At 37.2% G+C, this 27336-nt stretch overlaps 1 protein-coding gene and 1 pseudogene across 1 annotated transcript in view; both read left to right on the top strand.

Moving 5' to 3' along the window:
• SPG11 (SPG11 vesicle trafficking associated, spatacsin) overlaps positions 1-27336 on the top strand; it is an 82184-nt gene that overhangs the window by 9351 nt on the left and 45497 nt on the right. Inside the window, 13 exon segments of the mRNA XM_088024772.1 lie at positions 848-985; positions 1163-1611; positions 2675-2820; positions 11024-11156; positions 16017-16172; positions 16593-16768; positions 18777-18953; positions 19812-19883; positions 20168-20295; positions 20624-20796; positions 21704-21917; positions 24771-24974; positions 26467-26573. Of these exon segments, the coding sequence (XP_087880898.1) occupies positions 848-985; positions 1163-1611; positions 2675-2820; positions 11024-11156; positions 16017-16172; positions 16593-16768; positions 18777-18953; positions 19812-19883; positions 20168-20295; positions 20624-20796; positions 21704-21917; positions 24771-24974; positions 26467-26573 (2273 nt within the window).
• LOC114226523 (F-actin-capping protein subunit alpha-1 pseudogene) lies at positions 12784-14280 on the top strand (annotated as a pseudogene).

The raw sequence follows: 27336 nt of genomic DNA, 5'->3' as shown, positions 1-27336 counted from the left end.
CATATACTCTTAAACGTACACCTGCACTTGTATTTTGTCTTTCTAGTTCTTATGCATTCCCCTGGTCTCAGCCTAAATCTTACTTTGTGGTGACAGCATTGTGAGCAGTTAAAAACCTGGACTTACGGTCACATTGACCTGGTTCAAATCCAGTCCCACTGTTCCTCTAAGCCTTTGTTTCCTTATCTATAAAATGGGGATATATTTTCCTCATAGGGTTGTTGAAAGGCTTAAAGTTTGTTTTTTTTTTTTTTTAAAGATTTTATTTATTTATTTGACAGAGAAAGAGACAGCGAGAGAGGGAATACAAGCAGGGGCAGTGGGAGAGGGAGAAGGAGGCTTTCCATCGAGCAGGGAGCCCGATGCGGGGCTCGATCCCAGGACCCTGGGATCATGACCTGAGCTGAAGGCAGACGCTTAATGACTGAGCCACCCAGGTGCCACTAGTTTAAAGTTTTTATCACATCTGTGATATAGTAGACAATAAGTGCTCTTATCTCTTCGTAAAGCTAACTGCCCATAAGTGTCAAATTCTTTTTTCTTAATTGAGATATAATTGACATACATTATATTTGTTTCAGGTGTATAATATAATGATTCAGTATATGTATGTATCATGAAATGAACACTACCAACAATTCATTACCACACATAGTTATAAATGGGTCAGATTCTTATATGTCATTCTGCTATAAGCAATGGAGATGAGTCCTGTTCACAGAAACTTACTGTCTATACTGTTCCTTCTGTGTGACACCCCCTCCCCTCAATTTTTAACAGGAGCAATAGTAACACAGATTTGGATTTGATCATCATTGTTGACCATGGCTATCATTTTAAAATGTAGGCAACACCCAGGACACCTACTATGTGAAAGAACTCCAGAAGACATTCCTATTGAAGGCCCTAAGGGGATAGATGAAGATGATCCTGTTAATTCTGACTACAACATGAAACTGACCAAGTTTTCCTTTCAAGTTGATAGGTACAGAAACCCCCTTTTTGGATTTACTTTATTTCCATTTTTTTTTTTTTGGACCTTTTTACTAAAGGGATTTACAGAAGTAGACACTTTTTTTTTTTTAAATGCATCTTCTTCCTGATTAGTGTTTTATTTAGTGCCTTTCACTGTAACAGATGTGAGTTCTACCCTATCTTCCAGGTCGTGGAAAGCCCAGCTATCATCATTGAATGAAACAATAAAGAGCTCCAAACTGGAGGTTTCCTATTGTGCTCCATGGTTCCAGAATATTTTGCATTTGGAATCCCCTGAATCTGGTAACCACAGTACCAGTGTGCCAGGCTGGGCCTTCATTCCACAGCACATAATGCACAGCCACTATAAGTTTCCACAGAAGGATCATGCCAACACCAGTGACCCAGGGAGATCATGGAAAATCATGAACATTAGTGAACAAGAGGAACATGTTGAGCTTACCTGTATGTCTGTGACAGGATTCAGTGCACTGTTTACTTGGGCAGTGGAAAGGATGGGCTGCACCATTGTCCTTTGGGATATGGAGACCCAGCGTATGCAGTGTTTCTCCCTTGACGGAAAGTGTATTCCTATAGACACTAGCGGAGACCAGCAGCTGTGCCTTGTTTTGACAGGTGAGAATGTCTTGTATCAGGTTGAATTGCTGAGAGGTGTGCTTGTTAAACCTATTTTATTTCTGCTCTGGGGATGTTAGTGCCTACTCTCTCCTCTAAGTGGTAGTCTTTCACTGGGGAAATTTGGTATTACTCTTGGTACTGTTGTCTCATATATTTTATTTTTAATTAAGGTTAATTTTGCTCTGCTAAATGCTCAGCTCAGATACTAAGAGAAAGTCTTAAGAGTAATAAAGGTTGGTTTTAATCCAGGGAATCTTCACTTGACTCGTCTGTGCAAGCAAAAGTTGCAAGCTGGCTGCTTATGGGCCATCAGTGAACCACAGATCTATTTGGTTTGGCTTGCACGATCTAAGCTTTTTAAAAACGACTTTATTTATTATAAACACATAAAGTTAGAGGATTTCCTGCTGTTATTGAAAAACTGTAAGATCTGACAACACTAGGCCAGCATTCCTGCATAGTAATTTATGGGTTGGAGCTGAATTTCAGTTCTTTTAGATGGGCCATTTTCTTGTTAGGTTTTTCTTGCACTTGTCTCACCACCTGTTTGGCCCTGTAGACATTTAAGTTTGGTATTTCGGATATAAATTCATTCAGCATTCATGCTGTAACCCCCTATAAAGCTATTGGATGATATGATGGAACTATGTGTCTCTTCTTTAATACCCAAATTTGCATAATTATGTATTTCTTTGTGTCAAGAGCATGCTCTTTGCTTTATCTTAGTAAATCAGAAATGTAACATCTCTGTAAATAGTTTAAGATTCCAGGCATTGATTATGCAGGATAATAGAAAGTAGAAAAGTGAGATTTAGTCCTGTTTGATAGGATGCATTGTTCTTACTAGAATGTACCTTGTGGTCTGTGTTTAAAAAATAAAACTCCTCTTTAAAAACATTAAAAAATCAAATTAACTATGGTCATAGTAGTACCTGGTATCCAATAAATATATTTGTAATTACAGCACTGGAGTATTAAGTAATTAGAAATTAATTCATGTTATAATCCTAAAACCTAAGTCCTCATAAGTTATTTAAGGTAACTTTTATTTTCCCTGCAGAAAATGGACTCTCTCTGATTTTGTTTGGATTGACTCAGGAGGAATTTTTAAATAGACTAATGATCCATGGAAGTGCCAGCATTGTGGACTCTCTTTGCCATCTCAATGGTTGGGAGAGGTGCTCAATCCCCATACATGCGCTGGAGGTAACAAAATTAAATGTCTGTATGACTTTGCTTGATTATTTTCTGTCAGATACTCTTCTTTGAAGATTTGGGAGAATTAATTTAACCTAGCAGCAAAAAGGACCATAGTCTTTACCGATCCATTTGCTTAGTTCTGGTTATTTCATTACCCGAATTGTGCTTAGTTTACCCTTTTGCAGTTTACCCTTTTGGGCCTTAAAAGATATAAAATTACAATGAACACTAAGAAAGAAGAAGTTGCAAGGAATGGAGGCAGCAGTAAGCTGGTAAGACTTACAAGTTATGGAAAGCATGAACAAGAGTGATCTTTTATTTCTACCTGTGCCCCTTACTCTTATCTCCAGCTGTAGAAGCAACATAACCTGAATTTGTATAGCATTTTATAGTCCACACTCTTAGATGCATTATCTAGTTTTGTCTTAAAATAACCACATGAGATGGGTTGGATAGTGTTTTTATTCATTTCATTTGACAGATGAAAAACCTTAGGCTCAGAATGGTTGAATGAGTGCCCCATAGCATTACCAATAAGAGCTGAAGCTAGAATCAAAGACAGGGTACTTTTCTGTATACCACACAGCCCCTTGAAAGGTCAAAAACTGAAAGTTAATGATGTTATGTGCAAATCTGTATTTTTAATGACAACTTTATTAAAATTAATTTGGGGCACCTGGGTGGCTTAGTCGGTTAAGCTTCTACCTTCAGCTTAGGTCATGACCCCAGAGTCCTTGGATCGAGCCCTATGCCCGGCTCTCCACTCAGTGGGGAGCCTGCTTTTCCCTCTCCCTCTGCAGCTCCCTGTGCTTGTGCTCTCTCACTCTCAAATCAATAAATAAAATATTTAAAAAAAAATAGGGGCGCCTGGGTGGCTCAGTCGTTAGTTGTCTACCTTCGGCTCAGGTCATGATCCCAGGGTCCTGGGATGGAGCCCCGCATTGGGCTCCCTGCTCCACGGGTAAGCTTCTCCCTCTCCCACTCCCCCTGCTTGTGTTCCCTCTCTTGCTGTGTCTCTCTCTGTCAAATAAATCTAAAAAAAAAAAACTTTTTTTTAAATATTCACATACCATAAAATTCACCCACCTAAGTATACAGTCCAGTGGTTTTTAGTGTATTTAGGCTTGTACAGCTATCACCACTATCTAATTCCAGAACATTTTCATTACTCTAAAAAGAAACTCTGTACTCATTAACAGTCATTTAACATTTCTTGTGGCCTCTAAGTCCCAAATGCTAATATACTTTCTGGCTCTGGATTTGCCAATTCTGGACATTTCATATAAATGGAAGTATAAAATATGTAGCCTCTTGTGACTGGCTTCTTTCACTTAGCATGTTTTCAAGGGTCATTGATGTTGTAGCATGTATCATTACTTCATTTTTTGTATGGCTGTGTAATACTCCATTATATGGATGTACCACATTTTGTTTATCCATTCATCAGTTGATGGACATTTGGGTTGTTTCCACTTTTTGGTTATTATAAATAATCCTGTGAACAGTGGTGTACAAGTTTTGTGTCCATTGTTTTCATTTCTCTTGGGTATACACCTAGCAGTGGAATTACTGGGTCACTTAACTTCTTGAAGAACCACAGACTTGTTTTTCACAGAAGCTTCACTATTTTACATTCCCACCAGCAGTGTGTGAGGGCTCCAAGAGCACCACATCCTCACCAACACTTGTTATTGTCGACCTTTTTATTATAACCATCCTTGTAGTTGTGAAGTTGAAATGGTATCTCATTGTGGGGGTTTTGTATGTGTGTGTGTTTGTTTTTGCGTTTGGTTTGTTTGTTTTTTAGTAAGTCCTGTGCTCAGTGTGGGGCTTGAACCCACAACTCCAAGATTGAGAGTCGCATGCTCTACTGACTGAGCCAGCCAGGGACTCCTCATTGTGGTTTTGATTTGCATTTTCTTTTCTTTTCTTTTTTTTTTTTTTTTAAGATTTTATTATTTATCTGACAAAGAGACACAGCGAGAGAGGGAACACAAGCAGGGGGAGTGGGAGAGGGAGAAGCAGGCTTCGTGCTGAGCAGGGAGCCCGATGCGGGGCTCCATCCCAGGACCCTGGGATCATGACCTGAGCCTAAGGCAGATGCTTAATGACTGAGCCACCCAGGTGCCCCTGATTCGCATTTCCTTAATGACTAATGATGTTGAACATGTTTTCATGTGCTTATCCATTTGTATATGTCTTTGGAGAAATATCTATTTAAATCTTTGTCCAGTTTTTAATTTTTTGTCTCTGTTGTTGAGTTGTAAGAGTTCCTTATGTATTCTAGGTACTAGACTCTGATGACTTTCAAATATTTTCTAGTATTCTTCAGGTTGTCTTTTCACTTTCTCAGTGGTGTCCTTTGAAACACAAAGGTTTTTAATTTTGTTAAAGTCAATTTACTTTTTTTTTTAATCTCTAGTGCTTTTGGTGTCATGTCTAGAAACCATTGGTCTAGAAACCATTGCCTAAACTGAGGTGTGGAGATTTATAAGAGTTTTATAGTTTCAGCTCTTAAATTTAGGTCCATGATACATTTTGATTAATTTTTGTATCTGGTATTAGCAAGGGATCCAGTTTCATTCTTTTGTAGACAGATACTCATTTCTTCCAGCATCATTTGTTGAAGAGCTTACTTTTATACACTACATAATATCATTGTAGAAAATTTGAGTAATTGGGGAAAAAAAATTTGTCACCTGTAAATCTGTTATCCAGAAGTAATCATGCCTATTTCTGTATGGTTTTCTTAAATATTAATGGTAATAATAAAGTGTTATTTCATTCATCTTATCAACCCTATAGGGAAATACTGTTATTAACCCCATTTTATTGATGAGGGAAAACAGGTTAGGAAATCTAATTCAGGTATACATGGACAGCAGGTGGTAGTCAGTCAGGATTTGAACCCAGGCAGTGTGACTACAGACCATAGAGCCGACAGTGTGCCCTTACACAGTGCTCATGCATGTGTGTGACTTGAATGAGGATTGGATGATATATGAGAGATCACAACCAACACCACAGAAATACAAACATGTACTGTACTCACACATGATACCCCATTGTATAAATATATCTTTATCCAACTTTAGGCTTTCCCCCAGTTGTTTGCTGTTATGAACCGTGTTGCTGTAAACAGTACACATCTATAGTAGCACGTGTGCGAGAGTTTCCCTGTGGTGGTAATAGGATTGCTGGGTCATAGGACATGTGCATCTTTCACAGTACTAGATGATACTCTAGTTCTCCAGGGTTGATTTATCAGTTTATACTCTTAACAGCAATGCATGGTAGTTTTCATTATTGATGTCTTTTCCAGCACTTGGCATATCCAGATTTTTAAAAATTTTGCCAATCTGATATTATGATGGGTTTTAATTTGCATTTTCCTGCTGGGTAAGGTTGATGTATATATGACATTTGGATTCTTTTGTAAAGTGACTGTTCATGTCTTTTTCCCATTCTCTCTTGGGGTGTTTGTGTTTTTCTTACTGGTTTGTAGTTTGTATGTTGGATGTATTCTAGATACTAATCCTTTGTTATAACTGGAATGAATATATTCTAATGTGTGGCTTGTCTTTTTACTTTCTTTGTGGGGTCTTTGATTTTAATGTAGTTCTAAATTTTAGTGTAGTTTCATTAATCAGTCTTTTCCTTTTTGCATGTAATTTGTGATTTCTCATATCCTTAAAGTCATAAAGATGTTTCTATATTTTTCCTAAGTTTTAAAAATGTGACTTTCTTACTTAAGTCCTTTTCCATTTGGAACTTATATTTATGCATGGTGTGAAGTAGCGACCTATTCCCTCCCCTCCCCCCCCCGTATTGATAACCATTTGTCTCAGAAACATTTTTTTTTTTCTAAAGTCCTTCCTTTTACTATCTGAAATCTCTGTGTGTCAGGTTTCCATATATGTATGAGTTTGTTTCTGGGCTCTATTCTGTTCCATTGGTCTTTGTCCTGGGCCAGTCTATAAATCCCTCACTTTATTATTGTTCAGGAATGTCTTTATTATTCTCTCTCCCTTAACCCTCTTCCCTCTGTTCCAATCAGCTTGTCAAGTTTCATGAAAAACTGTTAAGATTTTTATTAGAATTACATTAAATCTATATATCAAGTTGGGAGGAATCAACATCTTTAGGATATTTAATATTCCTATCCATAAACAAAGTTTCTTTTTGCATTTTTTCATGCCTTCATTAATGTTTTTCAATGAAACATTACAATTTTTAATTTTTTCATTAAGAGCTTAACATCTTTTGTCAGCTTTATTTTTAGTTTGGATATGTATTTATATTTAAATATATGTGTGTTTATATTTATTATATGCTTAAATGTATACATTTATATATATTTAAAAACTATGTTAGATTTTGCTATTATAAATGGTATATTTTTAAGTTACATTTTGTTTGTTACCAGTATAAAGAAATACATTTAACTTCTATACATTGATTTTTGTATCCAGCAAATTTGCTAAATTTTTTTATTAATCCTAATAATTTGTTAGATTTTCTTGAAGTTTTTATACGTTTAATGTACAGTAACATCAAAGTAATACAATTTTGTTTCTTCAAATCCTTATTCTTTTTACTTCTTTTCCTCATGTTGCTGCTGGGACCGCTAGCATAATATCACTCAGAAGTAACAGTGGACATCCTTATTTATTCCTGATTTTAAAAAGAATACCTGTAACATCTACCTATTAAAGTATGGGTCTGTGCACATGCACTCATGTATATTAAGAAAATCTTTATGGGGCGCTTGGATGGCTCAGTTGGTTGAGCATTTGACCCTTGATTTCAGCTCAGGTCTTGATCTCAGGTTCGTGATATCAAGCCCTGCACTGGGCTCTGTGCTCAGCCAGGAGTCTGCTTAAGATTCTCTCTACTCCCTCTGCCCTCCCTCCCCCACCTCTCTAGTTCTCAAAAGAAAAGAAAGGAAAGGAAAAGAAGGAGAGGAAAGAAAAGAAAGAAAGAGTCTTTATAAGATTTTTCCTGGCTATGAATTTTTAATCATGAATGGCTATTGAAATTGTATTGAATACTTGTTCTGAACATGTTGATACAATCATATGAATCATCTTTTTTCATCTGTTATTGTAATAAACCACATTAATCAATTTTATTTTTATTGTGAAATATAACATGTATAAAAAAGTATACAGAATATACATACAGTTTAACAAATAATTACAAAGCAAAAGCTCTTATAACCACCAGCCAGGTCAAAAAAATAAAACATTATCAGCTCTCCAGGAGCTCCTGTAACCTCTGGTAGTTTGGATACTAAATATTCAGTTTTTGTTCTTTTAGAGGATATTCTGGGAAACATACATATTTACATTATCAAATCCAAAGTTCATAACTTTACCCTTCTGGTTAATATAGGCCCATTGAATGCTTTAACTTTATTTACTTTTCCCCTACTTAAATTACTGTTGTGTTTTTTTTTTTTAACCACAATAGATAGCATTATGTATTTAGGTTCATTTCTTTTTACACAGGTATGATACATTTCCTTGCTGTTTGTTTCTTCTCACATTTTAGGCCTTCCCTCTGCCTAGAGTGTATCATTTAGAATCTCTTTGAGTGAGGATCTGACCGGCGCTGAACTGTTTTTATCTAACTAATAATGTCTATTTTGCTGCCATTTTTGAAAGATATTTTTGGGAGGTATGGAATTGTAAGTAGGCAGTTGTTTCTTTCAGAACATTCATGATCACTTTCTATTGTCTTCTGAATTCCATTGTCATTGAGAAATCAGCTGTTATTTCTTTGAGGGTTTAGTGTTTTCCCCTCAGGCTACTTTTGCAAGCTTTTTGTCTTTAGTGTTCTCCAGTTTGAGGTGATTTTATGTCTCACTGATGAGTCATGGTTTTTGGTGGAAAAATATTGGCAAAATATTTTTATATATATATATTGGAAAAAAGATACCAATTATTGAAAATTTGTTGAGATTTCATTTCTAGCCTACTAATTACTCAATCTTTGCAACTGTTAACGTGTGCTTGAACATTGAATGTGTATTTTCCCCCCATGTTGTGTGAAGTCACAGTGGTACTTCAGTCAGAAGTAATTAGACTTTACATACTTCCCTCATTTTCCCTTAACCTCTATGAGTCTTTGTTACATTGTAGATAATTTCTTCAAATCTCTCTTCCAGCTCACCAGTTCTCTTTTCAGCTGTGTCTAATCTGTTATTAAACACATCCTTTGGGGTGCCTGGGTGGCTCAGATGGTTAAGCATCTGCCTTTGGCTCAGGTCATGATCCCAGGGTCCTGGGATCAAGCCCCACATCAGGCTCCCTGCTTGGCGGGGAGCCTGCTTCTCCCTCTCCCTCTACTGTTCCCTCTACTGTGCTCCCTTGCTCTCTCTGTCAAATAAATAAATAAAATCTTAGAAAAATACTACTCAGCAATTAAAAAAAAGGAATTTATAAAAAAAACACATCCTTTGAGCATCTACTTTCAATTTTTATTTTTTATTTCTGCAATTACTATTTAGTCTTTTTTTTTTTTAAAGATTTGTATTAGAGAGAATGAGCAGTGTGTGAGGCAGAAGAAGTAAGCTGAGACTGGAGGGGATTTCTTTGATCATGTTATTTCTTTTTAAAGATTTTATTTATTTGAGAGAGAGAGTGAGAGCATGAGCAGGGGGAGGGGCAGAGGGAGAAGCAGACTCCCCGCTGAGCAGGGAGCCTGACTCTGGACTCTCTGGGGCTCCATCCCGGGACCTGGAGATCATGACCTAAGCCGAAGGCAGCTGCTTAACTACCTGAGCCACCCAGGTGCCCTGGTCATTGTTTTCAAATATGTTATTTTGAGAATTTTCAAATTTACAGAAAAATTTGCAAAATCACCATCCAGGTACCCTTCACCATTCACCAACTGTTAACATTTTGCCACATATGTCTTGACTGTGTACCTTTTATTTTTGCCAAACTTTTTAAAAGTTACTCTTTAAGTACTTTGGCATATAACTTCTAAGAACAAGAATATTTGCTGTTTAATCATAGACAATTTAGTTTTACCTCCCACCAACCAGAGCAAAGGCAGTTTTTTTTATGGTCTCCCTTTGGGGCCGGTATTTCCAGTTTATCCGTTTTTGGACAGTGTCACCTTGCGTGGACCCTAGGTTTATCTTCTCTTCCTCCATGTATAACTTCCACCAGTACCTCTCACCTCAACCTGCCTGGTCTGTTAACACCCAGAACTTCAAAGTGTGGTCCCCAGACTAACAGCATCACCATCACCATCACCTGGAGATTTATTACAAGTGCAGATTTTTAAGTCCTACCCCAGACTTTCTGAATCAGAAACTCTTGGTGGTAGGGCTTAGCAATTTATATTTAAACAAACTCTCCAGATAGGCACAGTGCTTTAGGGTAGGAGTGGTAAACTTTTTCTGTAAAGAGCCAGATAGTAAGTATTTTAGGGTTTGCAGGTAGGTTTCTATTGCAACTACTCAGATGTGCCATCGTAGCCATTGGCAATATGGAAATGAATGGGGGAATGGGTGTGGCTGTGTTCCCATAAAACTTTATTTGCAAAAACAGGCAAAGGCTGAATTCGGTTGATGGGCCTTAGTTTTCTAACCCCTGCTTTAGGCCATCAGAAAAGATGCAGAATCCTTCAAATAGCAGTTGGTTTTAGAGCTTACTTTTCTGAATTTGTCTTTGTCCTCCTCATTTTTATCCTGGGAGGATTTTTGTTTGTTTGTTTCCAGCCTTTAAAGGTGTGTGTGTGTGTGTGTGTGTGTGTCTGATTTTTAAGTGTGCTATATGGAAAGCTTCCTCAAGATGCCCAGTCAGAAATGGGAATCTGTTTTTAGCCTGCTTTTTCAGTGAACTTTATATCATACTGCTTTAACATTTTAATTCAAATGGACTCTAACCTGTGATGATGGTTCCCAAGTACCTAGCTTTGAGTAGTATTAGAATTACAGGTAGTAGAGTTGGAAGTGTTTTCTATCTAACTTCTTGTTTTTACTGAAGCAGAAATTTTTGTTCAGAAAAGTTGGAGACTTGCCCCAAATTGCATAATTATTGTCAGAATCCTCACCAGAACCAGGGTACTGCTGCAAGATAGGTAGCCTTGTGTCTCTTGCAGTCTTGGTGCATTAAGTTCTAAAGTTAAAAAAAGAAAAAATCTGTATTCCAAATTTTACCTATTGTAATTTTTTTCTGATTTTCTGCTGTTTCAGGCTGGGATAGAAAATCGTCAGCTGGACACAGTAGATTTCTTTTTGAAGAGCAAAGAAAACCTTTTGAATCCATCCTCAAAATCTTCTGTACCTGATCAGCTTGATGACTTTCCATCTCATTTGTATTTAAGAAGTAAGTAGAAAAAGCTTCTACATTGGTATTTATCATTTTATCTTTTTAGTCACTTTCATATTATTGTTGTGCTTTCTGATGACTGACAGACTTGCTGAAACTCAGTCTTGACATTTTATATACTTTGTGGAATCTTGAGGGAGTTATAAGAATCTATAAATGTTCTCATTCTAAGTGGGGTGTTTATTGTTCATATCCTGTACTGTGCTTTGTATTTTTAGTGTGGAAGGAAGAGATGACCTTTTAAATTCAAGAGAATTTTATTCTCTTTCATTGCCCACTCTTGCAACTATCTGAGATATTTAGTGATGGCTGAGTTATGGATTGAGACTTGTTATAAAAATTTTTAGCCTAGGGGCGCCTGGGTGGCTCAGTCAGTTAAGCGTCTGCCTTCAGCTCAGGTCATGATCCCAGGGTTCTGGGATCGAGTCTCACTTGGGGCTCCCTGCTCAGCAGGAAGCCTGCTTCTCCCTCTACCTGCCACTCCCCCTGCTTGTGCCCTCTCTCTCTCCGTCTCTCTCTGTCAAATACATAAAATCTTTAAAAAAATTTTTTTCAGCCTAACTCTTCCACATTTTTGCTACATTACCAACACTTCTTTTCAAGATTTGTCTTTCCTATGTAATAAACCAGAAACCTAGCTTTTATTCTTGGACCAGGAAGCCATGTGCATCCTCGCTTTAGAGGGATAGTGTAATAAAGTATGTTTTTCCTTATACATACAGTTTTATTATCTGCTTTTTTTTTTTCACTTGATGATATATTATAGACCTCTCTTGTTAATAGATACACGGTTTATTTGTGGTAGCATAGAATTTCATTGTATGGGCTATCCCATAATTTACCTAACCATTAGACATTTGGATTCATTCCAACTTTTACTATTGTTGGTAATGTGCTATAAATTCTGTGTGTGTGTGTGTATAATTTCACATGTGTACAATTATTGGGGTAAATGTGTAGATGTTAAATTTCCAGGTCAAAGAGACACACAGTTTACATTTTTAAAAAAGATTTTATTTATTTGAGAGCGTGTTAGCTGGGGGCCCGGGAGGGGGGAAGAATCTCAAGCACACTGTGCTACGCATGGAGCCTAACTCCGGGCTTAATCTTACAACCCTGAGATCATGACCTGAGCCAAAACCAAGAGTCAGATGTTTAATGACTGAATCACCCAGGTGCCCCATGATTTACATTCTTAAATGCTTTGATAAATCGTCCTCCAGATAAGTTTTATCAACTTGTACTCTAGTTCCATGGAGAAAATGACAGCCTCCTTTTTTTCTATCAATGTAGTGTTCTCACACTGTGGATTAGAAATTTTCTTTCTTAAGAACATTCTCTTTCATTTTGGTGCAGTTTTGTCTTTTTTTCTTACATTGCTAACTTTTTTTTTTAATGCTCCAATTTTTTTTTTTCAATGTCTGCTTGAATTTTTAGAAAACTTGATTTGTGGTAAATGGGATCCATTAGCAAATGTATGGTCATTATTCACTTCTGTTCAGTCAGTGATTTCTCCTCATTCTATTCTATTCTTATCTGCACTGCTTTGGCCTAAAGGGTGGGGATGAGTCTGGAAATCAGCCAGGAAATAGCTTACCAGTTCTCTTGGGGTCAAACCCACATTTCCCACCATTCTCATGGAATTCCAGAGGTGGAGCCAATGCTGAGATAAATGGAAATCCCATTATTAGGGCTTGCAGCTGGTAAATGGAGGATTCAGGAACCTACATTTCTTGCTTTCATCTGCATGTTTAAAAGAATGGTTTTGGAATCAAGACAGGCTGAATTTCAGATTTTGACTTTGCCATTTACTTTCCAGATTAGCTTGGGCAAATTATTTTAATCCCTCTTAACCTCAGTTTCTTCATCTGTGGAAAAGGGGCTACAACATTACCTCTCAGGGGTGTTGAAAATAATAAATGAGATAGCATTTATAAGACACCAAGGCCAATACTTAAGATGAAGCATAGGTGGTCAGCAAAATGGTAGTTACTACTAATATCTGTAAATAATGACTAATAGTAAGTAGAATCACTAACGTTTGCAGGTAACACTTCATAAGTTTTGTGACCTTTTTGAGAATAAGACGTTGGTCCTTGTTTTATGCTTAATAATATTGCAACAAGTAAGAGCAGCCCAAGATGGCCAACTTTGAGGATCAAGGGTCAGAAGAGGAGAAGGTATGCGTAACCACTAAATTCATCACTCATGCACCCCCAGGGGAATTTTATGAAGTGTTCAACGATGTCTAGCTACTACTTAATAATGACATTCTCCTCAGGGAAGGGGCAGCACATGCATTTGCCCAGTATAACATGGATCAGTTCACACCTATGAAGATCAGGTCTTAATTAGAGAATATGGTGATCTGAGTAATAGCAGATTTTTAGATCCAAGAAACAAAATTTCCTTTGAGTTTGATCACTTAGGAAAGAAGCAAGTGACCCAGAGAATGCAGAGGGATCTGAAGTCTTGGAGAGAATCCTGTGACAGTGCTTTAAGGGCCTGTGTGAAAGATCATCATTCCAATGGCTTCTGTACTGTTTATGCTAAAACTATAGATGGGCAACACACCATCACTGCATGTATTGAAGACCACCAGTTTTAGCCTAAAAACTTCTGGAATGGTTGTTGGAGATCAGAGTGGAAGTTCACCGTCACACCACCTACAGCCCGGGTGGTTGGAGTACTTGAGATTCAGGTTCATTATTATGAAGATGGCACTGTTCATTTGGTTAGTCCTGAAGATGTGCAGGATTCAGTAACTGTTTCAAGCGAAGTCCAAACTGCCAAGGAGTTTATTAAATCATAGAGCATGCAGAAAATGAATCCCAGAGAGCATTTAGTGAAAACTGTCAAATAGCGTCATACACCACATTCAAGGCAGCTTCCAGTTACTCACACCAAAATTGACTGGAACAAGATACTCAGCTACAAGATTGGCAAAGCAATGCAGAATGCTTAAAGGCTGAGTGTAGGATTCTTTGGTATGTGGAAAGAAAGGATTCAATATGTGGTCATATGATAAATAACTGATTTATAAACAAGAGTGATATTTTGATTAAAAAATTATTCAAGAGGCAGCTGGCTGGCTCAGTTGGTGAAGCATGCGACTCTTGGTCTTGGGGTTGTGAGTTCGAACTCCACGTTGAGTATAGAGATTACTTAAAAAAATTTTTTTAAGATTTTTAAAAAATTTTATTTATTTGAGAGAGAAAGCATGAGGAGGGGTAGGAACAGAGAGTGGGAGGAGCAGACTCCCTGCTGAGCAGGGAGCCCAACATGGGGCTTGATCCCAGGACCCCGAGATCATGACATGAGCAGAAGGCAGACACTTAACCAACTGAGCCACCCAGGCATCCCCCCCCCAAAGTTTTTTTAAGTATATTTTGCTAGGGCTTTCAATGTTAACAGGTTTTCTAGCCTTATGGAATACTATTGAACCTATTAACATCGTCTTGATTCTTTTGTGTTCTCTGCCTTGTAATTTTCTGTTTTCACTATATCTACTAGTAATTTTTTTTTTATTATTATGCCACATTTAATGATGGTAAGAAAGATCTTTCCTGGAGTCATTTTACTGTTAAGAAAATTTTCCTAGCCATGAAGTCCTGTTACTGATATAGACAGGTAATATGCTCAGTACTTTTCTACCCCTAACCTTCAAAGCACTTATGTGGTACTCCAGTGGTTTTTACAGATCCACCAGTAGCTAAAGAGACTATGCTATAAATTAGCTGAATGGAAGACACATTCATCCTTCTCCCTCTGACTGCTTTATCATTTATTGCATCTTATAACTGTAGTTTTTAAAAGTTTGGGTTGGGCTTCTCAGGTCCTTTTGTGGGGACAAAGGAAGTTTTCTGGACATTCCATTATAGCCAGCTTCTCTGTGGGAGTTGTTTTTAAATCCAAAGACTTGAACCACATTCCCTGCACATGAACGTATTTGCTTTTTTCTCTTCCCACATTGTCTACTTCCCATCTAGTACCATTATAGTTATAGACATCTGCATTTTTAGGAGAGTTCTACCCATTTATTATTATTTTTTTATTCAAGAACTGTTGACCTACTAGGGATGTAGTAAATGCAGATGTTGAAGGAATAATAGATATCTTGTGCTTTAATACTTTGTGGCAGGATTGCACTATAAGCAGATGAATCAAACAACTATGTAAATCACAAACAAAAACTAAAAATGAACCAGAGTGAAAAAGGATACATTCCAGGCAGGATCTTTCTCTTTGTAACCTGTTATTTAAGGGAATACTAGTGATTTGTTCTAAATAGGATGTAAAACGTGTTCCAGATTACTCTTCCTCAGTCCTGCCTGCCAAAAACTCAAATGTAACTGTGATACAGCAACCCTTCCCAGGTTTATTGACAGGTATATGTGTGATCTCAGAATACAGAAATGACATAGGTGTGATATGACAACTGGTATTGGTAGCTTGATTTACATTGTTTATACTTCTATGACCAGACCTTAGGGGAAGGTCGGTTTTTAAAAAACCAGGTAGTGACTTCCTCCCTATCTCCAAATGCATGTCAAAAAAGAAGGGTGTTTGTGCTTCAGCTTTCTTTTTGTTCAGTAATAGAGTTAAGCAAGTTTGTTTCCAAGTGACCTGTTCAGCTGTGTAAACATTTTTATTTCAAATAAAATATATTTGTACTATGTGTGTCATTCATTCTATCCATTCATACCGCCCTATCCTCTCTATCAGGGAGTCCAACGGAAATATACCGCTTTTGTTCTTAAAAAAAAAAAAAAAGTATTGCCACATGGTATTTTTGGATATGTTAGTTTTATTAGGAGTATACTGATGTTCATGTTAATTTCTTTGGTTCTTCCTTAGATGTGGAAAAGCTGACACCAGCATTGGATTTACTTTGCTCAGCAATTAGAGAAAGTGATTCTGAAACCCAAAGCAAACACTTTTCAGAACAGTTGCTTAATCTTACACTGTCTTTTCTTAACAAACAAATAAAAGAGCTTTTTGTTCACAATGAAGGTAAGAATGGCATCAAAGAGGGGTGCAACTGCGCTATTCCTGTCAGGACAGAGATACAAGTGGTCCTATTGCATGAGAGAGCATGAGCCAGTAGAGTGCTATTTACTAAAGCTGAGAAAAGTCAGTGTATAATTGAGTGAGTGACATGGGTTCTAATATTGGGAAAGTTGACAGAAAGGACTAATCATTGTGAAAAGGGTTATATTAAATTACAGAGCTACTTGTAAATAGGAAAAAGCTCAGATTTTTTTGTCTGAAGTTTAAAAAAAAGGAGGTTAAATTTTGGCATTTTCTAGAGTTCTTTATAATCCTAACAGCTTATGGTTTATTCTTTCTCTCTAGTTCTTGCTCTCTATGTATATGTATACACACACATATATTTTTGTATATATGAAACTGGCAATTTGGTCTTTTCTGTAGAACTAGATGAACATCTACAGAAAGGAGTGAACATTTTGACCAGCTACATTAATGAACTTCGAACCTTCATGATAAAGTTTCCTTGGAAGATAATAGATACGGGAGATGAATATGACGTAAATGAAAATGTTCCCAAAGTAAGAGAGAGCAATATATGGGAGAAACTCAGCGTTGAGGTAAATATGAGCAATTATCACTTCTTTTATTTGCCAGGTTTAGAGGATCTGAGAAAACAAAACAGAATTTAGAATTTTACACTTGTGATTCAGAATCTTTGGCAAGGGTTTAGGTTTTACCGATTTGGGGATCTCTGGACACGACTTCAGATTTATGTCTACAAGCTTCATTTATTTAGAACACATTTAAGTTCCCTCTTAATGCCAGATCTGCCCACTTGGATATGGTGACAGGCACCCACCCCCAAAGCCATGTGAGGTGGCATACTCTTAACACTTCCTCAATGGTTAGGGCCTGGCACTTTGGACTTAAGCATTCTGTCTGACCTATGGATAAATCAAATTACTACTGATGGTTTCATCTTAGGAAAGTTTGATTTTATGCCATTATGTCTTAGAAGTATACTGGATTTGTGTCCTCAGATTCTAGTTAAGATATCTTGCCAGTTAAATTTTCTGTGCTCACCTGCTTGCTTTTCTTTTTATAATAGAAGTAGTACAACCAAACCTTGTTGCCCTCTTTATGACTGGGACCTAGAAGAATCCCTTCACCCACATGGAGAGTATTGGCTTTAGAAAGACGAAGACCAAAATAGCTTAACCCAGATGATAAGACTCAGTAGGGAGTGAAAGGGATAAATTTGACATCCTGGCGAGTTCGCAGGACCACTGGTCTTGGGGTGGAGGAATGGGAAAGTACCTGGAGTGACTGCAGTTTCTGTATCTCTCATTCTTAAGCCAAAAAATTACTTGATTTTCCCCTCTCCTTTTTTTGACTTCTCTTTTCCAGTCTCCTTTGCAGGTTTCACTTCTTGTTTTCCCTCTTTAATGTGCTTCAAGGTGCCATTCATGGTCCTCTGGTCTTTTTACTCAAAATAATTGATTTTTTACTTTTTGGGAGGTTGTAGTCTACTTTGATGAAAGCTGTGAACTCTTGTCTCCAAACACATGCTTGTGAATATGCTCATGTACACATACATACAGTTTTGCACATGGCTTCATGGGATTTACGGACCCGTCAAAAGCCCCAGGTTAAGAATGCCCCTTTTCTGTTCTCTCTTGAGTATTGGTCTTAAGTACAGGTCTTTATTTCTTCTTACTAGTATAGTACTAATGCCTTACTGTCTTGAGCTTGAATCTCTTTCAGTCCATTCTCCACATTGCTGCCTGAATATTCTTCCTAAAATATATATCTGATTATATCACCTTTTGCTTTTAAAATCCTTCAATGTCTCCACATAAGTTTTAGGATAAATCCCATCTCCCATGTATAACACCCTGCATTATGGAACCTCTGCTTTCTTTCAGGTCTCATCTGCTACTCTGTCCAACTTTTTCTCCAGTCAAATTGAGTAATTTGGAGGTTCCTAAAGACTGATACTGTTTCTTGCCTTTATGCCTTTGTATATAGTCCCTCTCTCTCTTTTTTTTTTTTTTTAAGATTTTATTTATTTGAGAGCACATGCACGCGTGAGTACAAGCAGGGGAGAGGGGCATGGGGAGAGGAGCAGACTCCCCACTGAGCAGGGATCCCAGGTCCCTAAGATCATAACCTGAGCCAAAGGCAGATACCCAACTGACTGAGCCATTCAGGCGCCCCCATAGTCCCTCTTTTTGGAACACTTGTCCTCTTTCCTCAGTATATGTATATAACATTTGCCTTTTAAACTTCACCTCATAAGTCTTCTCTACTAGGAAGCCTTTTCTTTTTGTTACTCCTTTTATTTAGATGCTCTTTTTCTGGATCCTCCTGCCTAGCACCTTGGGATACTGGTATCATTGCCTCTATCATACAGGACTGTACTCAATACTTTATTTGTGTATTTTCCACTAGTCTAAAAGCAGGATCTGTGTTTTGGTCAATTTCATCTCCCCTGTGCAAAGCCCCAAATCTAGCAGCAGATTTTCAATAAAAGTCCATTAGGTGCTCAATAAGTATATAAGTCCTATGTTATAATAAGGAAATGAAAAAGAACTTAAAAGGCAAATAGTTTTCTCTTTTTTCTAGGAAGTTATTGCCAATGCTATTTTAAACAACAAAATACCAGAGGCACAGACTTTCTTCAGGATTAACAATCATTCTGCTCAAAGACTTGAGGAGCTGATTAGAATAGGCCTAAATTTGGTCTTCGACAACTTGAAAAAGAACAATATAAAGGAAGCCTCTGAACTTTTGAAGAACATGGTGAGTTGCATAATCTGTCTGATCATAAAGTCTCTAATGTAAGAAAAGATCTCCATATTTAATACAATTTCTGGTTGATAGAAAAATTGATTTATATTCATAGTTATGTCACAGACTAAGAAATTTATATAGCTTGTACAGCGAAATAGTAATAGAAATGTTCTTCAGTACTGAGAACTTTTTTGAAGAGATTTTTTTATTGGGAGTTTCCATCATTTGCTCTCTGTTACACTTCGCACTTTGGTTGAAGGAGACGGTGCTTCTCCTAGAAAGCTTCACATGTCAAAGTGTGCCCAGGACCTCATTTTTAGGGGGACATTCTGGGTTGTTCGTGCGACCCCTTATGTCTCCATTTGAACTTTCTAGTGGCTTATACCTTTGCTTTGTGCTCCATGGTTTTACTTAATTTGAGAAGGGGAAGGCCCAGAGGTAGGCCTCCTGGAACTGAGCTGAGGACCTGGCCCTAATCTGCATGGTTGGGGTCTTTCTTGCCCGTGGTAATTTTCTGGAGGTATATAGGAGTAAAACTGTGTAAGGGTTGCGATTTGCATTGACTTTTGTTTTCAGGTGAATCATTATAGCAGATACCTGTAGTTTTGATCATATGGTAGCCTAGCATTATCTTAGATTGTTCTATGTGCTACTTTTGTTCTGGCAAAATCACTAAGGACTTTAGGGATAGGCAGTATGTATGTATGATAAATACAGAGAATGAATGTTCACAAGAGCAGAAAAGCTGTAGAATTCTAACAGGATACATGTCTGTAATAGACTACTTCTTTACCCAACATATATTTATGGTTAAAATAGCCCTGTTAAAAATGTAAAGGATTTGAAAATTTTCTCTGTTTACTGTAGGGCTTTGATGTAAAAGACCAGTTGCTCAAGATATGCTTCTATACAACTGATACAAATATACGGGACTTTTTGGTAGGTAAAGGTGAGGCTATGTAGTTTACATCTTCTAGTAAACCTTGGTGAAACTCCAAAATGAATTATTTTAATATTCAACTACTATCTAGTAAGTAAAAGTATGAGAACTCCTTTGTATTTTTTAATGATTGTTTTGCATTTGTGGTAAAAGAAAATTTGTGTGAATTTATATATACCTCAAAAATTCAAAATACAATTCTTAAATGGCATTTACTCTCATGACATTTGTTTTGCAATTGTGCTTGATTTTTGTGAGATCACTGGTTAATTTTTTATTCAAGGTTGAAATTTTAAAAGAAAAAAATTATTTTTCTGAAAATGAAAAAAGAACTATAGACTTCGTGCATCAAGTCGAGAAGTTTTATTCAGGACATTTCCAAGAAAATATGCAGATCCAGTCCTTTGCCAGGTAGTCTCATTAGCCCACTTTTGATAATATGGAAAAAATACTGTGGACAGTGTTTAGTTTATAATTGTTAGTGAGCACAGATTTTTTTTTTTTATGTGGAACTGAACTTACATTCTCTATGAAGATGAAACTTGTATCATCCAGAGAGGACTCAGGAATTTCCTGTCATTTCCATATGTGTATAATCACATACATATTTTTAAGATAACAGATACAAAAATGAGAGTATTGAATTATGTGTTTGCTAAAAGAGTAGAAGTTCATAAACAGATAAAAAAGAATGATGCTTTTCCCTCCAAAATTAAAAACATTTATATCACTGTTGTAGGTATTGGATAAAGGAACAGGATATTTTCAAGCACAAATCTGTTTTGGACTCACTCCTGAAATATCCCAAAGATAAATTTAACAAACAGGACCATAGAGTTGTGTTAAATTGGGCTCAGTGGTGGAATCAGCTAACACAAGAATCCATCCTTCTCCCCAGGATAAGTCCAGAAGGCAAGTGTGAAAGAACCTAAAATCTAACATATTGAATGAGGATTAAATTAGGCATTGGTATTTGAATAGTTCCATGAGTCTCCATTTTAGAACTCCTTTTGGAGGAAACATAGTTGCTTTAAAATGCAAGTCATTGTGTTAAGACCTCTTAAGATTTTTGTAGGGGATTTCTAATGTGATACTGGAATAGAAAAGCCATGTGGTTCAGTGAATTGAGATTTCAAAGCTAAGAATTCTCTTCCCAGCCTCAAAATGACAAAATCTTTGTTTTTCCACAAATAGTCTTCATATTTCTTCTTGTGTACCAAGGATCTATATCACACCAGGGCTCTGGGGACAAACAGTGGTAATTCATAGAAGGGTAAAGTTTTTATTTATATTAAGGAGAAGAAAAGGGAAGAAGAGGCCTGAAAAGATAAGTGAAATACACAGCTAATTTCCAAGTTTTGTTTAACCACTGTAGTAATGAGAACAACATTTAGCTCTTCCTGCAGCTGACTTATTATGAAATGAGCACTAAAGAGGAAAATAGTAAAATAAGCAGAGGGCCTGAATAATTCATGTTACATAAATATTTGTGCAGATCATCATATCTGTTCAGTTAATTAGTGTTGTTTCGTGTCAATAATCATAATTCATTGCTATTTTAAGATGTACTTTCTTTTTTTTAAATGTATTTTATTTTTTTTTAAAGATTTTTATTTATTTATTGAGAGAGAGAGAGAGAGAGAATGATAGAGAGCACGAGAGGGAGGAGGGTCAGAGGGAGAAGCAGACTCCCTGCTGAGCAGGGAGCCTGATGCGGGACTCGATCCCGAGACTCCAGGATCACGACCTGAGCCGAAGGCAGCCACTCAACCAACTGAGCCACCCAGGCGCCCCTAAATGTATTTTATTTTTACTGCAGAATACAAATCGTATTCTCCTGAAGCCCTCTGGAGCTATCTCACAGCTCGCCATGACTGGTCAAGCATTATCTTGTGGATTGGAGAATTTCAGACTCAGAACAGTTGTGCTTCGCTTGAGCAGAACAGATGGCCCCTTCTGACTGTTGATGTTATCGATCGGCATACTTGCTGCAACAGCTACATGAGGAATGAAATTTTAGATCAGCTGGCCAGGTATTGTCACTGTGGGGATGAATACAAGGAAGGGCAATAAAAAATAATGGTGTAATTTTTGCTCTGAAATGCCATAAACCCAACACAAGGTCATTTCGTAGTATTCAGAACGGTAAGGGTGTTATCATCCATTGAGGTTTTAAAATCACATGCATTTAATATCATGTCGTAGTGAATAGGCTCTCAAGTTGTAGGTGAAGGTTTTTCCCAAATCATTAAATGTGCTTTGGTGTAGAAATGGTCAGCTGTCAGTGCAGCGACGAGGACTAAGTGGCAAGAGCTGAGATGAGGATACCTTAGCATTGAGTAACGTCTGCCACTCTTCTCCCAGCTGTATGCTGCATGTGGTTTGAACTAAAGAGAACTGCTCAGTTAAGAAATTTGTGAGGGGAAGTAGCTCTTGAAGTGATGGAGACTTTAACATTTTAATTCATTGCTAAAAATGATTCTGTTAGATTGAACCATGCGAACTTGCCATATGGGTCAAAAATGATTGAATATCAGCACATCTCATATGGCTACACCTAATCTGTCTTCCCAAGCTATAAAAATAATATAAGGAGACAATAACATGTATGTTAATTTTTAAGTTTTATAAAGCTATTCCCCGTGTATTTATTTTATTGTATATTTATACTTATTGGGGAGGTATAGCTGTATTGCCCTACCCAACCTGAAGATGGGGGAGTGAGATCTAGAGAAGAGCTTTGCCCAGGCCAGACTTCAGACTTCAGTTCTTTTACCCCTGACTTTCTGTTCACTGTTCTTTCCACTGCACTAAATCCTCTTCTTGTTTACCAGAAGTAAAATTGCGTATAACTTGAATGCTTATCAGATATATAGCTTAGTATTTGATTGCTTAAAAAGCTAATATATGTATGACTTAACATGAATTATGACATTAATGAATTAATGACATCTATAGCAACAGATTAAAGGGAAAAAAATCCCTGCTAGATACAGAACAGCATTTGATAAAATTCAGCATCAATTAATAAAAGCTACATATTAGCAAACTAAGAAGAGACAAATTTCCTTAACTTGAAAGGGGTATCTAAAAAAATCTTCTAGCTAACAATATGCTTGATGGTGAAACATCACAAACATTCTCTTTAGACGTGGAGCAAGACAAGCCTGTCGTGGATTCTTCCGAAGTTGATCGTTAGAATAATGCCATCTCAATAAAAATCCCAGCAGGTTTTCTTGTGGATTTTAACAAGGTGATTATAAGTATTTATATGAAAATGGAGAGGCTCAAGAATAGCTCTGAAAAAGAACTTGCCCTATCAGATATAAAACCTTATTCTATTTATTTATAATGAGCATAGAAACAAACTTCTGCATGTATGCTCACTTTATATATGACAAAGGTGGCACTGCACAGTGGGCAAAGAACAGTTTTTCGACAAAGGGGGTTAGGATAACTGGATAGCAATGTGGGGGGGGAAATTAAATTGGGCTTTCTGCTTTCTATCATGTATACAATCAATTCCAAGTAGAAAATCTAAATGACAAATGTGAAACTATAAACCTTTTAGAAGATGTTGAAGAATATCTTCATGACTCTGGGACTAGGGTATGCTTTCTAAACGCCTAGAGGGTAAAGGAATAGTTACCGAGACCTAGAGAACTGCCCGGCATGAGTTGTGTCCCCTGATGGAGAGCGTCAGCCAACATGCAGTCATCTAGCCCAGAGAGAGCCAAGGTATCCCCATCCTTTCTTTTTTCTGACTCTTATCATCTGATGGTGATTTCCCATAGGGTGAACCAAAATGGAAGCCTGAGGACCCTGGAGTCTTCTGTCCAGGTGATCCTCTGGGGATAGAGAGCAGGAGAAGAGTAGAGCTTGGATCTGGAGGGGAAAGATAACAGAGCACATAGGCATTTCACAAAAGAGGAAGCACAAATGGAAATGTAAATTTGCTTTACCAAAAATCTAGGAGCACCTGTAATGACCGTCAAAGGTAGAGAGTAGATAGATAAAATGTATTATAATCACACAGTGGAATATTATATAACAATGAAAAGGAACAAACTGTAGTCGCAGGTATCAGCATGGATAAATCACACAATGTTGAATATGAGAAATAAGACTCAGAACAATATATCCGGAATGTACCATTTATATATAAAGTTTAAAATAGGCAAAACCCTACCATATATTATTTCGGGTTACATATACGAGTGGGTAAAACTATGAATAAAGGTAGGGAATGGTTATTACAAAATCAGGATAGTGGTTAGCTCTGGGGGTAGCAAAGGACATGCAGTGGGAGGAATACACCAAGGGCTTCCAGGTATAATCTATTATATGGGTAATGGTTACATAGTGTTTCTTTAAATGCCACATTACATAGGTTCTATACTCCTTTGGTACATATACTTTACAGTAAATTTGTAAAAAGTAATATTTAAATGCAAATTTCTATTCTTGTTTAGTAGTTGGTCTAGTTAAATTATTCTACTTCTTTTGGTTTTTTTTTAACAATTTTGTTACACTATTTTGGAAATTTCGGTGGTTAAAGCCTCTAGCTTCAAGAGCTAACCACTGTTGCCAAAGTGGATTGTATAGTACCAGTCAAAACCACACACACACACAAAATGGAGATAGATTAGGTTTTTGAAATATTTAAGTTAACTCTAGACTATCATTACTACCTTTAAATATTAAAGTGGTGTGTGAACCTTCATCAGAACTAGCAAAAATATAGTCAACATCATTGTAGAGTGAGACTTGGCAGTCTTAATTTGTAAATCCTTATTTTTAAGTAGTTGAGACTTCAACAATGGAAGTGGTTTGGTCTGCTCTGAATCTGGCAACTTTGTAACTTGCCATCTCTGAAACCTCAACAGGAATGGGATTTTTCTTAAGTCTGAACTAGAAGACTTTGAACTCTTCCTGCTAAGACTGAACCGCATCGGGGGTGTGATGCAAGATGCTCTCCCCATTCAAGACTACAGATCCAAGGAAGGTTGGGATTTCCATTCTCACTTCATTCTCTATTGTTTGGAGCACGGTCTGCAGTATCTTCTCTATGTCTATCTTGACTGTTACAAGTGAGTACTGAGAACTGATTTGTCTTTGAGCAGATCTTCACGTTTCCTCTTTCCATACTACTTCTAAACATGACTTTTAGGAAAATGCTAAACTTTCACTTGAAGAATGTTGGTCTTTTTGCTGTAGCTCCCCACCTCCCTTGCCAGCTCCAGCACTTGGTACCTTAGTTCAATGCTGCATTCAACTAAATGCTTATCATGTGTTTTTGGTGATGTTAATCCTGTAACATCTCTGTTAACCTTTTAAATAACTAGAGGGAATAAAATGAAAGAAATGCTATAGAAGCTTAAAAGAGGGGAAAATTCTAAAAGTTAACTTGCAGTTCTTTGGTACCTTCATTCCCAGACAAATGAGTGTTAAACAATTTTGAATTCATAACCACTATGAGGTATGTTAGATATGCTCTACAATTTGTTTAGATAGGTGAATATACATCAGTACGTACCTGCCCAAGATCAACCTGCAGAATCATATGTGGCCACTGTAAATTACTGTTGGCTCAGTAATACAAAGAATTGTAGTCTCTATTATATGAGTATGCAGTGTTCTTGGCACTAGGCTAAGTGCTTGATGTGCACTGATTCATCTAATATTCCCAAAAGTCCTATGAGGTGGTTACTCCCATCTCCATTCCACAGGTGAGGGAACTGGAGTGTTGAGAGTGTATGCCTTAAGGTGTACAGTTCTAGTAAATGGTACAGCCAGATTTAATTCTACTTAGGTTTTATTGCAGAGCCCACACTTAATGTGCTAATGAGAACATTTTTATTTTATTTTGTGTATTAAAGACTAGGAATTCAAACAGATGATATTTTTCCAGTTCATACCATTGAGGCTTATTTAGACACAGGAATTTTTTCCCCAAAGCTACTGGCAAGAGAAGATGTAAAAGTCAAATTCAGAGGATGTATTCTGAGACTGAATTCCTCAGTCCTAGCTTCTCTGTAGTGTGTAAAACTTTTCAAAAACCTCTGAAGTTTGAAAATGCTAAAGTGTTTTTGATGTTTAAAAAAAATACAATAAGGGGCACCTGGGTGGCTCAATTGGTTAAGTGTCTGCCTTCAGCTCAGGTCATGATCTCAGCGTCCTGGGATCGAGCCCCACATCGGGCTCCCTGCTCAGCGGGGAGTCTGCTTCTCCCTCTGCCCCTCCCCTCACTCATTCTCTCTCTCTCTCTCTCTCTCTCTCAAATAAATTAAAAATACAATAAAATGTAAAGTATCTGAAAGGACAAGGTATCTGTTAATTTTATAGGGTTGGTAAAATTTCATCATGGAAGTAAAGACATTATAAATAAAATTATCTGTCTCTAAATTCTTCTTTATTTCCAGATCATATGGAGTATATAAAGCACAACACAAGGAATATATGTTACATTTACTTTTAATTCCAAAGTTCCTTTTTTAAAGCTCATTATCATTTGAGCAAACATGTTTATAATTGTCTTATGCTGTATGTTAACCAGAATTTGTTCTTTTGTTTTATATACAGACTGAGCCCTTCAAATTGTCCCTTTTTGGAAAAAAAAGAATTACATGAAGCTTACCCTTGGTTTGAATTTTTAGTTCAGTGTCGACAAGTTTCCAGTAATTTAACAGGTATGGGCGTACTGTATTAAAATACAAATACTTCTTTGGCTACAGGCACCTGGGTGGCACAGTCAGTTAAGTGTTGGACTCTTGGTTTCTGCTCAGGTCATGAACTCAGGGTCTAGAGATCAAGCCCCCTGTCAGGCTCTGTACTCAGCACAGCCTCTGCTTGAGATTCTCTCTTCCTCTCCCTCTCCCTCTGCCCTTCCCACTCTGCTCTCTTTCTTTAAAATAAATCTTTTTTAAAAAATTCTAATTTTTTTTTTTTTTTTTTGCTAAATGTCTGTTGAATGGCATTTAATTGGTGAGTTCTAAATAAATCACTTGGCTCTAGACAAATATCTGACTATAGCCTAGGCTCAAGTTTTATTTAAGAAGCAGAAGACCAAAAATGTTTCCCTCTCTCCAGCCAAAAAAAGCCAAATGGCATGTGTGCGTGTGTGCCCTTCCCCCTCAGCCTCATGCTGGGTTGTCTTTGGATATCTTTCATCTCTCCAGTTTATCACAGGCTGAATTCCTGCTCTCTGGTAGATGGACACTCTTTTTCTGTGAAGAAGTGGTCTGTCTGCCAGGTGCCTGCCCTGAATCCTTTAGTAAGTAACTCCATATGGAAGAAAAAAAAATCCACAGTGCTTGTGGGATTCTTGTGGCTTCTGTAGTAGAGCTCCTGAAGGAGAGTTTGGCTCCAGTTAGAATCAGAAGAGCCCTGGGACACCCCCCCCGCCCCCTTGAGGGATTAGCTGGTATTCCAGAGATTGTCTCTAGAAAGGGG

Source organism: Eumetopias jubatus, unplaced genomic scaffold, assembly GCF_037043125.1.
Source record: "Eumetopias jubatus isolate StellerSeaLion01/CBP00866 unplaced genomic scaffold, mEumJub1_p1.0 scaffold_7, whole genome shotgun sequence".
NCBI lineage: Eukaryota > Metazoa > Chordata > Mammalia > Carnivora > Otariidae > Eumetopias > Eumetopias jubatus.
This window is presented reverse-complemented; position numbering and strand designations above follow the sequence as displayed.